Source organism: Carassius auratus, chromosome 34 (genome assembly GCF_003368295.1).
Source record: "Carassius auratus strain Wakin chromosome 34, ASM336829v1, whole genome shotgun sequence".
Lineage (NCBI taxonomy): Eukaryota > Metazoa > Chordata > Actinopteri > Cypriniformes > Cyprinidae > Carassius > Carassius auratus.
Window position 1 is genome coordinate 4,867,700 of NC_039276.1, and position 19,433 is coordinate 4,887,132.

General features: G+C 41.6%; 2 protein-coding genes across 2 annotated transcripts in view; both read left to right on the forward strand.

The window, feature by feature from the left end:
* On the forward strand, nt 1-10,073 carry actr3 (actin related protein 3). Its single transcript, XM_026217579.1, has 12 exons — nt 1-158; nt 1,293-1,348; nt 1,886-2,010; nt 4,157-4,267; nt 4,417-4,512; nt 4,578-4,685; nt 6,931-7,074; nt 7,399-7,572; nt 8,023-8,115; nt 8,199-8,324; nt 8,404-8,487; nt 9,321-10,073. Exons 1-12 carry the CDS (start codon nt 115-117, stop codon nt 9,414-9,416), a joined length of 1,257 nt encoding a protein of 418 aa, XP_026073364.1. The 5' UTR covers nt 1-114; the 3' UTR covers nt 9,417-10,073.
* A 4,185-nt stretch (nt 10,074-14,258) lies between these two features.
* The window catches only part of dpp10 (dipeptidyl peptidase like 10), a 63,403-nt gene continuing 58,228 nt past the window's right edge, over nt 14,259-19,433 (forward strand). The window contains exon 1 of the mRNA XM_026217577.1: nt 14,259-14,442. Coding sequence (XP_026073362.1) covers nt 14,377-14,442 — 66 coding nt within the window. The 5' untranslated portion in view covers nt 14,259-14,376. The remainder of the gene's footprint in view (nt 14,443-19,433) is intronic.

The window sequence follows — 19,433 nt, forward strand, 5'->3', positions numbered from 1 at the left end:
TTGAATGCGGAAGAGGAAAACGCTTCCCTTCGCGCTTCCGGGTTCCGCCTCGCGCACAAACGGACGGACTGATCATTCGTACTGGGAGCTCTCCGGCGCTTTAACGCACTCGAGATGGCCTCTCGGTTACCGGCATGCGTTGTGGATTGTGGCACAGGGTGAGTAAACCAGTCTACTTGTCGCTCTGCGCAGAAACCGGCGCGATGCGTGCGCGCACCCGCACTCCTGTAAAAAAGCCGTTCTCGTGCTGAAGGTTCGCTCTCCGTTCGTCCGTCCGCGCATCGGTGTCTGTGCTGCGGGGATCAGCGGAGACGCTCCTGAAACCCGCGAGCTCGCGCTGAGTGACGGGTGACGCGCAGCTCACAGGAGCGCGCAGTGGCGGGACGCGCTGATTTAAAGCTCTTTTAGGGTTTAATGTGCAGCGGATTGCATGACACTATTATACTACTGGGAAAAATAAACACTTAAAGAGCTTGAAGAGGGGGGAAATGATTGAATCAGTTGTCTTTACTTGTGCGCACGCGCACATCTGCTTCCTCTTCCTGCACTTCCGTGTTCTCGCCGCGGCCTTATATGGGCAAACAGAAAACACCACTTTAATATCCAGAAGCTCTATTAAACATCCTGCTGCTCACTGACGAGGAATAAACACATGTCTACTCTGTAAAAAAACCCAAATCCGTCATTTTATAGCCGCTACTTTTATAAGATGTGTGTGAGGTTTTATTTCTAACCGTCATTTGTTCTGTTTTGATTTGTGTAGAATTAAACTGGTGGCTGTTTGTGTGTGTGATGAGTGTGTGTGTGAGTGAGTGATGAGTGTGTTTCAGAGAGTGTGTGTGTGTGTGTGTGTGAGAGAGTGATGAGAGTGAGTGTGTGTTTATGATGGGTGTGTGTGTATGATGACGAGTTTGTGTATATCTGTGAGTGTGTGATGAGTCTGTGTGTCTGAGAGTGTGTGATGAGTCCGTGTGTGTGTGTGTGTGAGTGTTCAGACTCCACAAGTGTGCTAAATATGTTAACTTCCGTTTTGAGTCTTAAATAAATACTTTCTTAACTGCAGAGGATCTTGTGGTGGTTTATGGCAGTGTAATTCTCGTTCTGAAAACGAGATCCTTCAGGAACTGAGTGGTTTTTATTTTAAAGAAATAAATGTGTCTGAACACAGAATGAAAAGCTCCTGATGAAGAAGGGTTTGGTTTGTTCTGATGCTCTGGGTCTGCAGTGTCTCTTCATCAGATCTGACCAGTTGTGTGTGTGTGTGTGTGTGTGTGTGTGTGTGTGTGTTCCAGATACACCAAACTGGGATACGCAGGAAACACGGAGCCGCAGTTCATCGTTCCCTCATGTGAGTGTGTCTCTGTCCTCACGCCTCTAGTGTGCTTGATGTGTGTAGTGTACGTCTGTAGTGTGCTTGATGTCTGTAGTGTACTTGATGGCTGTAGTGTGTAGTGGATGTCTGTAGTGTGCTTGATGTGTGTAGTGTACGTCTGTAGTGTGCTTGATGTCTGTAGTGTACTTGATGGCTGTAGTGTGTAGTGGATGTCTGTAGTGTGCTTGATGTCACTTGTATATCATTGCTCTTTTTGTTGTTTTTGATTGCTTCCACTGTCCTCATCTGTATGTCTCTTTGGATAAAAGCGTCCGCTAAATGAATAAATGTAATGCATTGTGTGTGAGTGATCATGAATGATTGATGGAAGTTCACTTTCCTAAACATGTAAGATCATCTCCTCATAGCTCTTCTTCTGCTGCTGTATTCTCTTACGTCAGCGCTCAGTTCTCGTTTGGAGTCTGTGCGTGTTTACTTCCTCTCTTCATGTTTGACAGACAGCACTCGTCAGTCTGATCATCCCTCACTTCCCATCATCCCTTTCTCCTGCAGGTATCGCCATCAAAGAGTCGGCGAAAGTGGGCGATCAGGCCCAGAGGAGGATGATGAAGGGCGTGGATGACCTGGACTTCTTCATCGGAGACGAAGCCATTGATAAACCCAACTACGCCACTAAAGTGAGTGAAGCGTCAGTGCTGCTCCAGCGGGATGCTGGGAAATAACCCTTCTGTGTGGGTAGTTAGGTACTCTGCTTCTGCTGTCAGGTGTGTGTGTGTGTGTGTGGTCTTAACAGTGTTCATCACTAAAGGCTCAAATGACAAGCTGGGATCAAAATGAATGCCCAGATTTTTTTATTTACTTAGAAACTCCAGAGCTACACCATCAACAAACAAAGGTAAAGATCCAGCATTACGCTGTTTATGGGGAACTTCTGTTCTGGAACTATTCAGACACAACACATTCAGACATCCACAACTTAATCTCAGAGAGACATTGTGAGAGATTGGAAATATTCACGGATTAGAGTGGATGTAAATCTGCGTATCGCCAGCATAAAAATGGCAGTTCAGTTCAAGAGATCTTAACAAAGGACCAAAAACCTATAAATCCTGAAAAGCAAGGGACCAAGTATTGAGCCCTGAGGGACACCAGTACTAACAGGACTAACCTCAGATCTGTGACCATCCATAAACACAAAACAACTACGATCAGTTTGATAGGATCTGAACCAATCCAGAGCAATCTCCTTCACCCCAAAAACTAAGTATCGTATGGTGGACACTATCAAAAGCTGCACTTCGGTCCAGAAAGATAAAGATTCACACAGATCCAGCGTCAGATGCTATTAACAAGTCATTAGTAACTGACCAAGGGCTGTCTCAGTACTGTGTAGTTTCTGAAAAACCAGACAAGTGAGTTTTCAAAAGAGATTTAAACTGATAAAGATGGAGCAGCTGTGAGGGTCTGGTGCCCTTCACCTGATCTTAAATCTCTGGGAGGACTGTAAGGATGCAGCGGTTCTGATAGGTAACCCGGGTGAGATTCTGTAAACATTTATAAACAAATAAAATCATTTTGTAATTTATCCTGCCGAGTTTAGCTCCGAGCTTAATCAAACAAAGCCAACTGTGATTTTCTAATGACCCTGAAAACACAATCTCATTCGAGACAAAAGGCACCACAGAAATTGGACGGTATTTCTTCAGAAGAGACATGTCTAAGGAAGGCTTCTTGAGCAAAGGAGTAATAGAGGCCAATTTCAAGCACACAGGAACAGAACCATTCTGTTGCCAGCAGACTCCATTAACGGTTTAGAATAATGTGGGTGAATTACATCAGGACAGAACAGGGTTTTGAGGGAGTTAAACACCTTTCAGATTTAGGTTTTGGTCTAAAACCATTTAAAAAGTCCATCTGTACAGTAATTAGCATCTCAAAATGTTGGTCGACATTCAGATCAGAAAGTGAAGTGTCCAAGGACAACTGTGTGCTCATTTCATTAAAACGCTTGTTAAAAACCGTTTGGAAGAGAGAGGAATAAGACAGAGACAGCTTAACAACATCACATGGAGAAAGTATATTTGGCAGTGAGCAAGAGAATCAAATAGACTTGTGGTCAGAGATAATTGCATCAGAAAGCTCAAGCTCAGAAACAGAAAGCCTATAAGTGAGCTCTAGAGCTAAAGTGTGGGATAAAAGATTAAAAGATTCCATAAGACTTAAAAACTTAAGTTTGATGGGCAACAAACATGTACATCACAGTCGCCAACTAATATCAAACGGTCCATTTTGTACTGACATATCTCATTAACTTAATACAACACCTCCTACAGAACAGGGCCGTTCCACTCAGAACTTACTTGCTGAGCTTCAAAACTGGAAAAAATAACTTTTACAACAATTATCAGACAGCAAGATAATTTTTTCTTTTAAACTAGACCAATAGAAAATCTTTGAAAAAAGTTTGGAAAAAGGACTTCAATCTCCTACCTGAGTCCAAGATTCAGTGATAAACATGAAAAGAGAAAAATCTTTCAGCAAGAAGGTAATCCACAGGACCATCACTTAACATCTGGAGAAGACACGAGCTGGAAAACATATGCAGCATTAAGATGTTTTTAACTGTGGATTAGCATTGAGCAAGTGATGTCATGTTAACTTTCTCAAATCTGATGGAGAAACTAACTCCTCAAAATCTGTCATGATCTGAGGAGGAGCACATTTTCATTTTTGGGTGAACTGTTCCTTTATTCAGTCTGACACAGTCTGATTACCTGCATGATGATCTCCGTGATCTCTGAGCGTGTGTGTGTGTCTCCGCAGTGGCCCATCCGGCACGGGATCGTGGAGGACTGGGATCTGATGGAAAGGTTTATGGAGCAGGTGATCTTCAAGTATCTGAGAGCCGAACCTGAGGACCATTACTTCCTGCTGGTGAGGAAACACTTATCTAAATGCTTACATGGTCTTATATTTAACGTCTGTCCTTCAGCTGAGATCTGAAGTAATGGGTTGAGTGATTACTGCGGTCGACTAACTGTACGCATCACTTCCTGTGACACGTGTCTGTTTCTCTGCTGCAGACCGAACCTCCTCTAAACACTCCAGAGAACCGCGAGTACACGGCCGAGATCATGTTTGAGTCCTTTAACGTGCCGGGGCTGTACATCGCTGTGCAGGTACACACACACACACACACACACTCTCGCTCTCAGTTCTTGGCTGATCTGTGTGTGTTTGTCAGGCTGTTCTGGCTCTGGCAGCGTCATGGACGTCTCGACAGGTCGGTGAGAGAACCCTCACAGGAACCGTCATCGACAGCGGAGACGGAGTTACTCACGTCATTCCAGTGGTATGTCACACACTCGAACACACCAACACTCTCACACACACACACACACACACACACACTCACCCTCACACACACTCACTATCTCACTCACACACACACACACACACACACACACACACACACACACACACTCTATCACACACACACTCACTCTTACATACACACACACACTCTCACCCTCTCACACACACACACACTCACCCTCTCACAATCACCCTCTTACATTTATCCTCTTGCCCACTCACACTCACCCTTTCTCACACACACATTCACCCTCTCAGACACTCACCCTCACACACTCACTCACACACACACTCACACACATTCACTCTCTCACCCTATCACACTTATCCCCTTACACACATTTATCCTCTCACCCTCTCACACACTCACCCTCTCTCACACACTCACCCTCTCACTTACACTCTCTCTCACACACACACTGTAACTCTTACTCTCTCATACACACACTCACACTCACCCTCTCAAACACACTCTCATACTCACCCTCTTACACACATTTACCCTCACTCACCCTCTCACAATCACACTCTCTCTCTCACACTCACACCCTCTTTCTCACACACTCTCAGTCTCTCTCACACACTCACACTCTTTCTCACACTCTCACCCTCTCACTCTCATACTCACACTCACTCACTCTCACACACACACACATTCACCCTCACCCTCTTACACACATTTACCCTCTCTCTCACACACACACACACTCACACACAACCTCTCTTACACACACTCACCCTCTCACACTCACTCACCCTCTCACACACACACTCACTCTTACATACATACACACGCACACACGCATTCACCCTCTCACTCACCCTCTCAGACACTCACTCTCACTCACCCTCACACTCACCCTCTCACACTCACTCTGTCTCTCTCACCCTCTCACTCTCACTTACACTCTCTCACACACACATACTGTCACTCTTACTCTCTCATACACACACTCACCCTCTTACACACATTTATCCTCTCACCCTCTCACACTCACACTCACTCACTGTCTCTCTCACACACTCAGACAGATTCACCCTCTCACTCACACTTACACGTACACTCTCTCTCTCTCTCACACACACACACACTAACTCTTACTCTTTCATACACACACTCACCCTCTTACACACACTTACCCTCTCGCCCCCTCACCCTCTCACACTCACACTTTCTCTGTCACTCACACTCTCTTTCTCACACTCTTAGTCTCTCTCACACATTCACACTCGTTCTCACACACTCACCCTCTCACACTCACACTTTCTCTGTCACTCACACTCTCTTTCTCACACTCTTAGTCTCTCTCACACACTCACACTCTTTCTCACACACTCACCCTCTCACACTCACACTTTCTCTGTCACTCACAATCTCTTTCTCACACTCTTAGTCTCTCTCACACACTCACACTCTTTCTCACACACTCACCCTCTCACACTTTCTCTGTCACTCACACTCTTTCTCACACTCTTAGTCTCTCTCACACACACAGTCTTTTTCACACACTCACCCTCTCACACTTTCTCTGTCACTCACACTCTTTCTCACACTCTTAGTCTCTCACACACTCACACTCTTTCTCACGCACTCACCCTCTCACACTTTCTCTGTCACTCACACTCTTTCTCACACTCTTAGTCTCTCACACACTCACACTCTTTCTCACACACTCACCCTCTCACACTCACACTTTCTCTGTCACTCACACTCTTTCTCACACTCTTAGTCTCTCTCACACACTCACACTCTTTCTCACACACTCACCCTCTCACACTTTCTCTGTCACTCACACTCTTTCTCACACACTCACCCTCTCTCTCTCATACTCACACTCACTCACACACACACACACACATTACAGAACAGATTGATTCTCTTCAATTTCCCGTTTAATTCTAAATGATTCTCTTTTCTTGAACACTGAATTCCATCAGGTTTTAGGGGAAATGTCATTTCTTAAAGCTGGAATGTAGTAAACATTCTGAAACGTTCTGATTCTGACACTTTCTTGTCGCAGAGAAGAAAAGTCAAACAATATTTACATGTTTTCAAACAGCCATTCTTATTCAGACCAAATACTGAATTCTTTATTTGTGTTTCGGTTGATGCTCTTCTGTCGTGTCTGATCACATCAGTGTGTTCTGCTGCTGTCGATCTCAGGACAGGAAGTGCCTTGAGTGTTCTCACTGAGAGTGCTCTGCTGTGATTGGTTTGACAGGCGGAGGGTTACGTGATCGGCAGCTGCATTAAACACATTCCCATCGCGGGACGAGACATCACCTACTTCACACAGCAGCTGCTGAGAGAGAGAGAGGTGGGCATCCCTCCGGAGCAGTCGCTGGAGACCGCCAAAGCCGTCAAGGTGAGTGTGTGTGTGTGTGTGTGTGTGTGTGTGTGTGTGTGTGTGTGTGTGAGAGAGAGAGCGAGAGAGAGAGAGAGAGAGTGTGTGTGCGAGTGTGTGTGTGTGTGAGAGAGAGAGAGAGAGAGAGAGAGAGAGAGAGAGTGTGTGTGTGTGTGAGAGTGTGTGTGTGTGTGTGTGTGTGAGAGAGAGAGAGAGAGTGTGTGTGAGAGTGTGTGTGTGTGTGTGTGTGTGTGTGCGTGCGTGCGCGTGCTCGTGTGAGAGAGTGTTATGCAGCACATGAGCGTCTTGTCCTCCAGTCTCTGAGCGTCTCTCTCTCTGCTGCAGGAGCGCTTCAGTTACGTCTGTCCTGATCTGGTGAAGGAGTTCAGTAAGTACGATACGGACGGATCTAAATGGATCAAGCAGTACACCGGCATCAACGCCATCAGCAAGAAAGAGTTCACCATTGACGTGGGCTACGAGCGCTTCCTGGGACCAGAGATCTTCTTCCACCCGGAGGTTTGGACAGGCACACATTATCTTATATCTGTTATATCAGGACAATTACAGTAAGGCAAAGATAAACTCTACAGGAATATAACACATACAGTATCAATAAACCTCTAATATTGTGTCTATTGATGTATAAGAACAAACCACATCATCGAGACGCGTGTATTCAGTATATGAAATATAAGTATTTTAAACTTGTTTTGCTGATTTGCAGTATTCAGTCCTTGTTAAAAATAAAATAATCTAAGATTCGTGGTTTGTTCTGAAGGGTTGAACAGTTCTGTTTTATTTTAGAGGACCAGAGAGGTCTTACAATCTGAAGTTTGAGATTAAAACCTCTGCAGAAACCCTGTAGAGATTAGTTCAACACACACTCACTCAGACACACACACACACACTCTCACACACACTCACACACACACTCGGCAGTGTATCTCACTCTGTTTCCTCTCTCAGTTTGCTAACCCGGACTTCACTCAGCCCATCTCTGAGGTGGTGGACGAGGTCATTCAGAACTGCCCGATCGATGTGCGCCGTCCGCTCTATAAGGTCAGGAGCAGCTGATGGTTCAGTTGTGTGTGTGTGTGTGTGTGTGTGTGTGAACCCGTGTGACCCCGTGTCTCTTCCTGCAGAACGTGGTCCTGTCGGGCGGCTCCACTATGTTCCGTGACTTCGGCCGGCGTCTGCAGAGAGACCTGAAGAGGACGGTGGACGCGCGTCTGAAGCTCAGCGAGGAGCTCAGCGGAGGGAAACTCAAGGTCAGGTTCACAGCAGGACATCAGCAGCATCTGTGTGAGACATAACACCTCAATATCTGCATCTGTTCCTCTCCTCCAGCCCAAACCCATCGACGTGCAGGTCATCACCCACCACATGCAGCGCTACGCCGTGTGGTTCGGAGGATCCATGCTGGCGTCCACCGTGAGTCACACACACACACACACACACACACACACACACACACACATGCTCTCACACACATGCTCACACACGCACACACTCACTGACTCATGCACTGACTCACACACACACTGACTCATGCGCACACACACACACATGCACACACTCACACACCGCAACATTCCTGTGGTTCATCTGCTGTATTGACACAGTTCAGTTTTCAGAACGTTTTTATATTTGACAAAGTCAATAATTGAAATAATCACTTTTCAGAGCTCCAGAAGTTATAAAAGCTGAATGTTCTTCAGTGGTGTTTCTGCTCTTTTCATCAAAAGTCCCTGTCCTTAACCCTGATCCGTAAATCAGGAATGACTGGGATGAGCATGTTTGAAACAAGGCTTCATCAATTATTCTGGTTTTCCTTGCTCTTCAAAAACAGAAAAACCGTTGTTAAAGAGGATGAATAAAAATGAGATGGTTTTGTCTGACATTTGTCTGACCCTTCGGGTGCCGAACCGCTGGTTTATAGGGCTCTTCTGACGAGGAATCACAGCAGATCACACTTCACTGTGAATCGTCCTGTGATGCTCCAGCAGTGTTCGCTGTTGCTCGTGACTCGTAAAGAGATGTTAGTATGAATGAATTGAATCAGGTTCAGATCGGCCGTCTGCCGAAGCGTTTACTGCTGTGAATTATAATCAGTTAAAGTGTCCTGTCCGTAAATCACTGTTGACTGGAGCGTCTAGAGCGTGAGAACTCGATTACGCTGAAGATTATTAATGCCTGTCATTACCGTCACACTGCGGGGTGTCTGAAACACGTTTGTGACGTTGTGTGTTTGTGTTTCTCTTTAGCCGGAGTTTTACCAAGTGTGCCACACCAAGAAGGACTACGAGGAGATCGGGCCGAGCATCTGCCGCCACAACCCTGTGTTCGGTGTCATGTCCTAAACACACACACACACACACACACACACACACACACGAGCACGTATGGGATGGTAGGGTGAAGAAATGAGAAATGTGTTTTCTATTATTGGTCCCGTCAGAGTAGATCTGTGTCCCACTGACCGGTTCACCGCGACTGCTGGACACCACGGGTTTCTTGAGTTTCTGTTGATTTTATCCCAGTGTAAGCACCGAAGCGCTTCAGTCTGTGTGTGTGTGTGTGTGTGTGTGTGTGTGACGCCAGTAACTGACCTCTGATCACCAGATTTGATGAACCTGGACCGGTCTCATTATTGTCATTAAGGTGTAAAGAATCACATGTGTTTGGCTCCATCCTCTTCTTCATTTGAATGTTTAATGACCCGAACTCCTAGCACATTAAAACAAGTCTTTCTGATCTACTTTGATACTTCCTTTTGAGCTCTTAAATTTGTGACTAAAAGAAAACTGTAAAAAAAAAAAATCCATATATTTTCTCTCTGTCTGTCTTTTTCTTCATGGCATTTTAGATACTCACCTGTTTTACCTCGAGAGGTCGTTTATTCATGAACGTGCTTGAGCAGAATCAGTATTAGCAGAAGCTGGTTTAGAGAGAGACAGACACACACCGGTGGGATTTGAGTGTAATGGTGAAACATTCCAATAAAAGCTCATGGTTTCTAATGAAGTGTGTTTGTGTCTGTCTAATGAGAGCATCGGCTGATTCAGGAGCATCTCGTTCATCCCTGGGTTTGGGATCGAAGGGATGGATCCTGTGAGAGCACATCAGTCCTCCATCAGGACTGCAAGAACAATGCTGCTGAAGATTCATACACAGTGATTTTAAATGAAAATGAGATTTACTACACAAACTCAATCCTAATTACACGACCTACTCTTCTTTTTCAGACACCAGATCAACTTTTCAATAGATATATGTTTCTGTACACAGGGTTATAGAGATGCCAAGAGCAGAACCCTGAGTTTCGTCTGTGTCAGGGAAGAAAACCGCTTATATTTACATGAAAATGATTGGAGCGGTTTACTAAAGTGTAGACCAAGGCCCATGTTCACAAAACATTTATCTTACCAATAAGAATTCTTCACATGTCAGTAAAACGTTTTAGATTAGTTTTTTTTTCTTAAAACCTATTTACTTTTACTAAGGGATAGACAGAAGTCTGAAGCTAAGAGTAAGGGGCGGGGTTCACTTCGTTGCTATGGACGATGTCAGCATGCTTATTAAATATGCACACAGTGATTGGCTGATAGTGTGCCAGAGATTATTATATTTCAATATTCAAATAAAGGTTTTAAAATGCAGTCTTAGTGTCTCTAATTAAACAATATGCTATATGTTCAGCTAATTGTCATCCTGTAAAGAGTCTTTACAGATACAAAAGATGCATTACTGTTATCAGTAGGCTATGACCAAAAATGTGGGAGTATTTTAAGAGCAAATGATCGCAGCGTGCCTCCATCTGTTCAGCTCACACTCCACACAAACATGCGCAGTTTTCTCTAGGCTAACATTAGATTGAGCTGCCATGTAAAGTTACTACATACATATAACATTTTGGTAATATGCATATAAAAACCTTTTAATTAGCAGAAAAATCATGGCTGATAGTAAGACATTTACAAAACATAACATATATACACATCACATCACAAGACCTAGGAGTCCTCTTCACTACTAACGTTTCACAGATTTAGGAGCTAATTTAAAGCTCAAATGCTTTGTAAAATACTCTTAGAGCAAAAAATGTAGGACTGGCACGCCCATGTTTTTAAGATTTTCTCCTAAATGGGCAAGTTTTGAGCTACTTTTAGCCTTGAGATGTTTTGTGAATATGGGCCCAGATCTGTAGGGCAGTGTAGAGAGCTTCATTTATTTTAAGGGAACTTGAGCTATTGTGATGAACTGAAGTGAGTGAATTTGAATATATGCATTTAGCAGATGCTTTTATACAAAGTGACTTACATTGCATTCAGCCTCACAGTTTTCTCCTAACATGTTCCCTGGGATGGGGTGAGTGACAAGTCTTTTGTAAATATAAAGGGAACACTATTTTGTATTATATATTTTTATTGTAAATTTTTTCTGAGCATCAGTGAATGGTTGCATATTTTTGTAATTGTTGTATATGAATCTGTCATTCGTCCTCCATGTAAAGCTTGATCTCAGCATCATGCTGATGGGAAGATATTATGTGCATTAAATGATGGAAAAGCAAAGAAATGCAGGAGCTGCAGGATTTTCTTGAAGAATAGCTTAAATAATCAGAACAAAGGGAGAGCAAATGCCTGATTTACTGGACTGACCAGCTGTGAATGCAGTGAATGACATACAGTACACTCCATCCACACACCGGAGTGGGTTAAAGTTCAGTAAAAGCACACTGGGAGCAGATGAGCCTATTTTCAGTAATAAATCATTTAAATATCTCCTTACTATTATTGCCCTCCAACATATTCATTGTAGCTTTTGATTTATGGCAAGTAGTGATGGGTCATTGTTGAACGATTCTTTAATATGACTCGGGAACAACGAGTCGTCTCTGGGAGTGATTACAGATTACACCTTTAACTGGATTCAAGCGCAATGTGATTATAATATTAGGATTTGATTGTGCTTTATTGTACACTGTATGACTCGTTTTCTTATTTTTGTTTTATTAATTTATAAATGAAATAAAAATGGCAGAAATATAAAAATACACGTTTAAATTAAATGACTAAACAACAACAACAACAAAAAGAATAATAAAAAAGAAAAAAATAATAAAATATGTAGGAAATGTTTCAAAGACTGGGGGGGGGGGGGGATATCTCAATGACTTGCTGAAGTGTATTTGATCCGAAATAACGTCTCACTCTCTCTCTCTATACAGTGTATAAATAAATGTATTTAAATAAATGTAAGCATTTAGCAGACGCTTTTATCCAAAGCGACTTACAGTGCATTCAGGCTAACATTTTTGACCTAACATAATATATAAATATATAAAGTATATTATACATTATTATGTAAAGTATAATATTATAGACTATAATATAATATGATATTGTATTGTGTTATAGTTATTATATCCAAGTTGTCTGTCTGGAACGCAGCATAGGTTAACATCAATAAAAGATAGTGTACTACAATGAAGAGCGATTCTACAAGGTGAGATTTCAGCACTTGAGAAACGGACAGCGACTCCTAAGCAGCTCTGATAGAGCACAGCTGTGCGATCGCTTTAAGTGCATTGTTGGGAAACGCACGTGAAACAATAATGAACGATCGCAAAATTACTCGTAGAAAACGCTCTTGAGCTCTAAGATCATCATCAAACATTATCGGGAAACCCGGCTAGATTTGTTGATCCATTGAGTCTTCGGGGTTTTCGAGTCATTCGTTCATCACGTGACAGACCCATAAGATTTAACCAATGCAGTCTGAGCAGGAAATAGACTTAATAATAATAATAATAATAATAACCAACACATTATTACCTTTGTTACAACATTAAGTGTATGGAAAATAACCATCATGACAGAAATTCAAACATTTATAAACCGTAAGAAGAAAAAAGCTACAATTTGAGACCAGAAATGCAGTAACTGTAAAAGTAAATAAGAATTATAATAATGATGATGATGGTGATGATAATGACTACGCACCAGTTTGTAAGGAAGCTTGTAAACTATTTTTATATGTTTAATTCTTGTTGTGTAAATGTGTTTAAATTCTTCAAATTTCTTAATCTCGTGATCTTAGAAGTGAATCTCGCTGAATTAAACTCGCGAGAAGTCATTTGATTCTGGCAACCCAAACAGTACTGTATCTGAGTTTGTTCATCTCGAACAGGAGCGAAGACAGTTTTAGGCTTAGGCTATATTCCTTATATTCGCTACTTTAGGGACTGTCTGCAGATTTACCTCACAGTAAAAAACGAAACCCAATAATTCAGTTATTGTTTATAGAGAAATACCTAGTAAATAACTAGTGAATAGATGTTTTGCTAATATCTCACCTTGGACAATACTGCACTACTACGCATGTGCAGTGCACAAATAAGTTTAGAAGAAAAACAAACAAACAAACAAACAAACAAAAAAACTTTACAGTTCACCAAAATAAGGTTTATCATGTTCCAAAGGTTATAATATGTTGCTACATATAATATTGACTTACTAGTGAGATATTGGGAAAACCTCACCTGTAGTCCTGTATCTAGCAATGTACTACAATCTTTGGAAAATGGAAAAACACTTTTGGTGACTTACAGTAACTTTTTAAATTAAAATAATTGTGTGCCGTACAAATACAAAAGGAGATATTGGCAAATCTCACCTGTAGTAAATCACTATGAGTAGACTTAATACAAGATTTACAATATGGCAATGTGTTATTATTAATATAAAAAGTAATTTAATTAAAATACTTTGGACGTTTTAACCCAGTCGGCAGAATTGTCAGACGGTCCCTTAACGGGTTTTTTTTTCTTCAAAATAATCGTGTTATCTTTGACTTTGTTAAACTGTTGACTCTATAGAACAGTGTATAGAAGCGAATATCTAGCCTAAAACTAACTTTACGTGAAGTTCAGAACACCTGCTGATGCTGAAGCACATGAGATGAGCTGCTCCAGATGCGACTGATTAGAGATAAAGGCATGAAAGAAGACCTGCAGGAACAAACACGAGTAACGCTAACTCTAGAGTGAGTTACACTGACTGCGCTACAGAGAGAGAGAGAGGGAGAGAGAGGGAGAGAGGGAGAGAGAGAGAGAGAGGGAGAGAGAGAGAGAGGGAGAGAGAGGGAGGGAGGGAGAGAGAGAGAGAGAGGGAGGGAGAAAGAGAGACAGAGAGAGAGAGAGAACTCCGCTCGCTTCATTCGCTTTTCTCTTTGATCGATCATCACCGAGGCGCTTCTGGCGGACAGACGAACTGATCACACGGAACTGATCGATCAGATCTTCGTCGCTGCTCCTCGATGAATCAAACGGCCAGCGTGTCTCATCAGGTCAAATGTCAGTCCTCATCATCCAAGAGCATCACAGTAAGTGTTTTCTGTGTTTCTCGCTGCTGACGTCACTGGAGTTTGTGTGATGGAATGAAAACAGTGGCAGATCAATCACAGATGATCAATAATAATTCAGATGATGTGGTTGTCATGTAATATCTCGATATTTCCTGTTTTGCTGTTGTTTGTCTTTTGTTTCACTATATATATATATATATATATATATATATATATATATATATATATGTATATGCATCACAAGTCTCTTTAATGACTCAGAACTGATTCTGAGTATTGTTTAGTGTTGAGTCCTGGAGAATATGGTCAGATCCAAGCAGTTGCATGTTTAATTTTCTCCTGCAGATCGGATTATTTCAGGTTCAGACCACTGCTTCCAATCCAATAGAAATTTTGAGATGGACTGAGCCATAATAAAGCAGTGACGGAAAAAAGCTTTTAATAAAAATAAATAAATACTATAAAACAACTTAATTCAAGACGTGAATAATTCTGAAGAATGTTCTTCTGCTGATGTACAATGATGAATGAGTAGCTACAGGTTCATGATGAGATGAACACAGTAACGCAGACTTTTGTCTTTTCTGTTTTGATAATAATTGGTATAAAAACAGTCTTGGTCTTTTTATTTCTGTGTTCATTGGTATGTGTTTGAGAGGCAGTGAAGCTCTCTGTGTGGTTCATGAATGTTTAATAGTTTATGATGGAGTGATCAAAGCCGGAGCAGAGCTCACCTCATGCTTCACGCTGTTGAAGGATCTTCATCCTCCTCATCCTCATCCCTGATCTATACTTGAGTCTCTGGTCACCTTTATATCTAGAGCTCTTTACACAGTACAGATGGAGTCAGAGCAGCTTCGCAGTGATAAACAGGACCAGCATCTCACATCTCCAGGACGCTCTTCTCGGTGACTGTGGCTCATTCACATGCTGTATATTGTGTATATTATCATGTGTGTGAACGATCGGCTCCTCTGCTGTTAGGATTAGATCTCACGAGGTCAGTCAGGATCAGACATCACTCATGCGTCTGTCCATCAGCTCAACATCACACACACACACTCAATGCGGTCAGTATGGTATAGTTTGTGTTCTCATATTACCTTCAGAGACAGTGTGTGATATCAGATATGCTCATAATGGAAACTCATGTTACACACAGGTTTTCACCTCAGTATCAGTCCTAGAGAGCCACTTCCCAATATTACACTGAAATGTGCATCTGCTGTGACAAACTCTGGCGTAATTAGTTAAGAGTTTTCTAACTGAATGAAGAGGGCGTCTGGACGTGTCTCATCTGATAGCATCTGAGACTCAGACAGATAAGAGCATTACAGGAACTGAAATGACAGAAGAAACTGGACGCCGCATTGAGTTTTTTTTTTTTCGTGGAGATTAAAAGAGAGATGAAGTTCAGAACCGAACAAACACTGCTTCTGCTCAGATACATGTGTGAGATTCACAAACATGTTCAGTTACAGTATGTTACAGTACAGTAATCAGATGCTCGTTTGACTCAACAATCCTGATTTGATGTCAATCACTAATGAACGTGCAGCATTTACACCAGATGATTCAGATTTTATGAATCTGTGTGCATTATTCTCTCAGTATGTTTCACTCTGGCTCTGTTCAGAAGCACTGATAAATCATTCATGTTTCTGGACATCACAGCCGCTGCAGGGTGATGGTCTGATCTGTTCTGTTCTGCAAATCCTGGAATAATAGTTTCCTGTTATTGGTGTAATGGCACATCAAAGAGGAATTAAAGATGGTTGTTGTAGATGATGATGGCTGTTGGTGGGTGGCATGAGCTCCCACGCATCAGATGCAGAACTCCTCCACGAGCCGAGCGTCTGTGGTGTCCAGGTCAGCAGACCACAGCACTGCTTCCTTTATGTTTAATGCTTCTGATGTACTAACATACTGTTTATCAAAATTAAGTCTCTAACAGGTTTGTGCAATTTTAAACATTTTTACATGGCTTCGGAAAAATTCTGTAACAACAAGCAGTGGTTAGTGAGGATCTATTGACCCAGTATTTTTTTCTTTATAATAAAACAGAAACAACATGAAAATGTTTTAAAAATCAATAATGAGTCTGTTTACAAAAAAAGGAAGAAATATTAAAATTGGGTATTTAAAGTAAATAATGTCCCAACTTTATTTAAACATCAGATTGAACATGAAATGTATGAATTTGCTTTGGATTAATATAAACCCAGAGATTTTCTGCTTTGCTTCTTTAGACGTACGAATCGATGTCAGCGCTGTGCTGTTTGTTCTCAGACTGTGAAACTCATCCAACATCCAGCTCATTTCCTAATGTTCTCATCAGCGCTTGAGGTTTATTTGTGCAGCTCAAGAGAGAAATGGCCAGATAATAACCTCAGAAATATCTGCTGTTTACAGTCGTGGTCTTCTTGTTCTGACGGGTTTCTCTCGTTCAGGTCCGTGTAACAAACACCTCCTGTTCCTGTAAATGTGTCTACATCATGAGACCTCAGAGCAGCACATTTCATCACTTTAGTGCTTTAGTATTGACCGTCATAGATCTGAAGTCCTCACCTCACGTCTCTTTTGTCCTGGATCTCTTCATTCACAGAGACACAGTGAGCTCAATGGAGTTAAAACAGATGCTTCCTTCCTCTGAAACTTCACATCTTGTGGATAAATGAGACATTGACACAGTTGTTTTAGTTTTGTACTGATAATTTATCATCTTGAAGGAAACATCTGTTTTTAGCAGCAGAGCTGTAATGGATCTAGCGGCTCTTCGTGTTTGTTGAAGAATCATCAGATCTGATTTAACCACAGACTGCTCTAAAACATCTACAACTGCTGCTCATTATACACACACATATAAAAGTACAGATGTTTCAGAACACTTTACAATCAGGTGTCTTCTGTTAACATGAATTAATGTATAAACATGAACTAACAATGAACTATACATTTATTACAGTATTTACTAATCTTTGTTAATGTTAATGAAAACAGTTATTCATTTTTCTTAGGGTTAGTTCACAGCATATACTAACTAATGTTAACAAGCACAACTTTTGATTTTAATAATGAAGTAGTAAATGTTGAAATGAACAAGAATGCTGTTAATGCTTTGTTCCTGTTGACTAATACAGTTAACTACTGTTAACTAATGAACCTAAATGTAAAGTTTTACCAACCTTATTTATTGCATCAAAATGTTTTAATACTTTACTATAGTTTAGGGGTGGATAATTTTATTATTTATTATTCATGCAACAGTACTTATTATTTTGATCGTGTTGATTAGTAAGCATTGCTATGTGATGAGAACATTGTCTAGTGCTCTCATGAATGATTTAGCATGACTTTGTGAAAGGGTTAAATACTAAAACTGAATGAAATAGCCATCTCAATGACCGCTGTCTGCATATTTACCATATATTTCATTCTGTATCCACTTGTTCTACAGATCTCTATACCTGTGTTATTATGCTGCTGTTTATGATTGTGTTGATAGCGTTTCTATCTTAATGATCATTGAGTTTGTCTTACTGAATGTGGTGTCCTATCAGCAGTTACAGGTGAACTCCACCAGAGGGCACTCCAGCCCTGACTTTGAGTTAAAGTTATTTAGTGAAACTTTTTTTAAACTCAATTATTTTAATGATAGCTACTGAATGAAAACAAAAACAAAAAAATCACAATCCAATAAAACAACTATTATCTGAGTAATGTATAGTGGTACAAAGCTCTTATTATCCGAGGCTGTGAGCAGCATCAGCAGGTTACAGCACAGCAGCTCTGCAGACAGGGACGAGTGTACACCTCACACAGATGTTCTGTGAGCATGAAGGGGCGGTCACACTAGACTTTAAACGTGCGAAATTATTTCGGAAGCCGCTGCGAATATGGGCGGGAGCTCCGATTCGCGAACCAGCTCCGAATTGACTCAAATGATTCACGCTCTGAACACCCAAACTGACGCAAATGATTCGCGAACACGCTTTGAACTCCCGAACTGATACAAATGATTCGCGATCCCCAAACTGACTCAAATGATTCGCGAACCCACTTTGAACTCCCGAACTGATACAAATGATTCGCGATCCTCTAACTGACTCAAAATATTCGCGAACCCGCTTTGAACTTCCGAACTGATTCAAATGATTCGCGATCCCCAAACTGACTCAAATGATTCGCGAACCCACTTTGAACTTCCGAACTGATTCAAATGATTCGCGATCCCCAAACTGACTCAAATGATTCGCGAACCCACTTTGAACTCCAGAACTGACTCAAATGATTCATGCTCCGAACTCCCAAACTGACTCAAATGATTCGTGAACCCGCTTTGAACTCCCGAACTGATTCAAATGATTCGCGAACCCACTTCGAACTCCCGAACTGATTGAAATGATTCGAGAACCCGCATGGGCACCATATATGGGGGAAAGGTTAGGACAATTCCAAGGGCCCCTGACTGACAGGGGGCCCAACAAATAGGTAAAAACTAATTGTAAAATTTGTATTATACACTATATAAAAAATAATCACTGTGTATATTTCAAATAATAATAAAATTAATGATGTCTTTGACTGACTTATTTTGGTAATAAAAGTTAAATATCACCATTGACCAAAAAATAAAACCATATCCATATTGACCGACCACCCCCCTGTATCTGCATGAAATGGTTTCGCCCTGCATTAGCGCACTCATCGGTGTTTAGTTAGTTGGACAGCCAATTAATGATGAGCTAAAAATAATATCTGATGACGAAATTTATACCGCGTTTTCATTAACTAGACGATATTGGACTATAATGTTATTTGAGGACTATTGGACATTAGAAATGCATCCTATAGGCCAGTGGTCCCCAACCCCCGGGCCGCGGACCGGTACCGGTCCGTGTGCCATTTGGTACCGGGCCGCACAAGAAGGAATAAATAACTTACATTAAAGCTGCAGTCGGTAACTTTTGGCGCTCGCGTCTGGCGGAAGAACATCGTTGCCGGAGCTA

What these genes read in the sequence shown, in the direction of transcription:
- actr3 (XM_026217579.1), top strand. Translation starts at nt 115, where the DNA reads ATGGCCTCTCGGTTACCGGCATGCGTTGTGGATTGTGGCACAGG. An exon ending in TGCGCCGTCCGCTCTATAAG is followed by an intron (nt 8,116 to 8,198) that starts GTCAGGAGCAGC and finishes CTCTTCCTGCAG; the next exon opens with AACGTGGTCCTGTCGGGCGG. An exon ending in GATCCATGCTGGCGTCCACC is followed by an intron (nt 8,488 to 9,320) that starts GTGAGTCACACA and finishes GTTTCTCTTTAG; the next exon opens with CCGGAGTTTTACCAAGTGTG.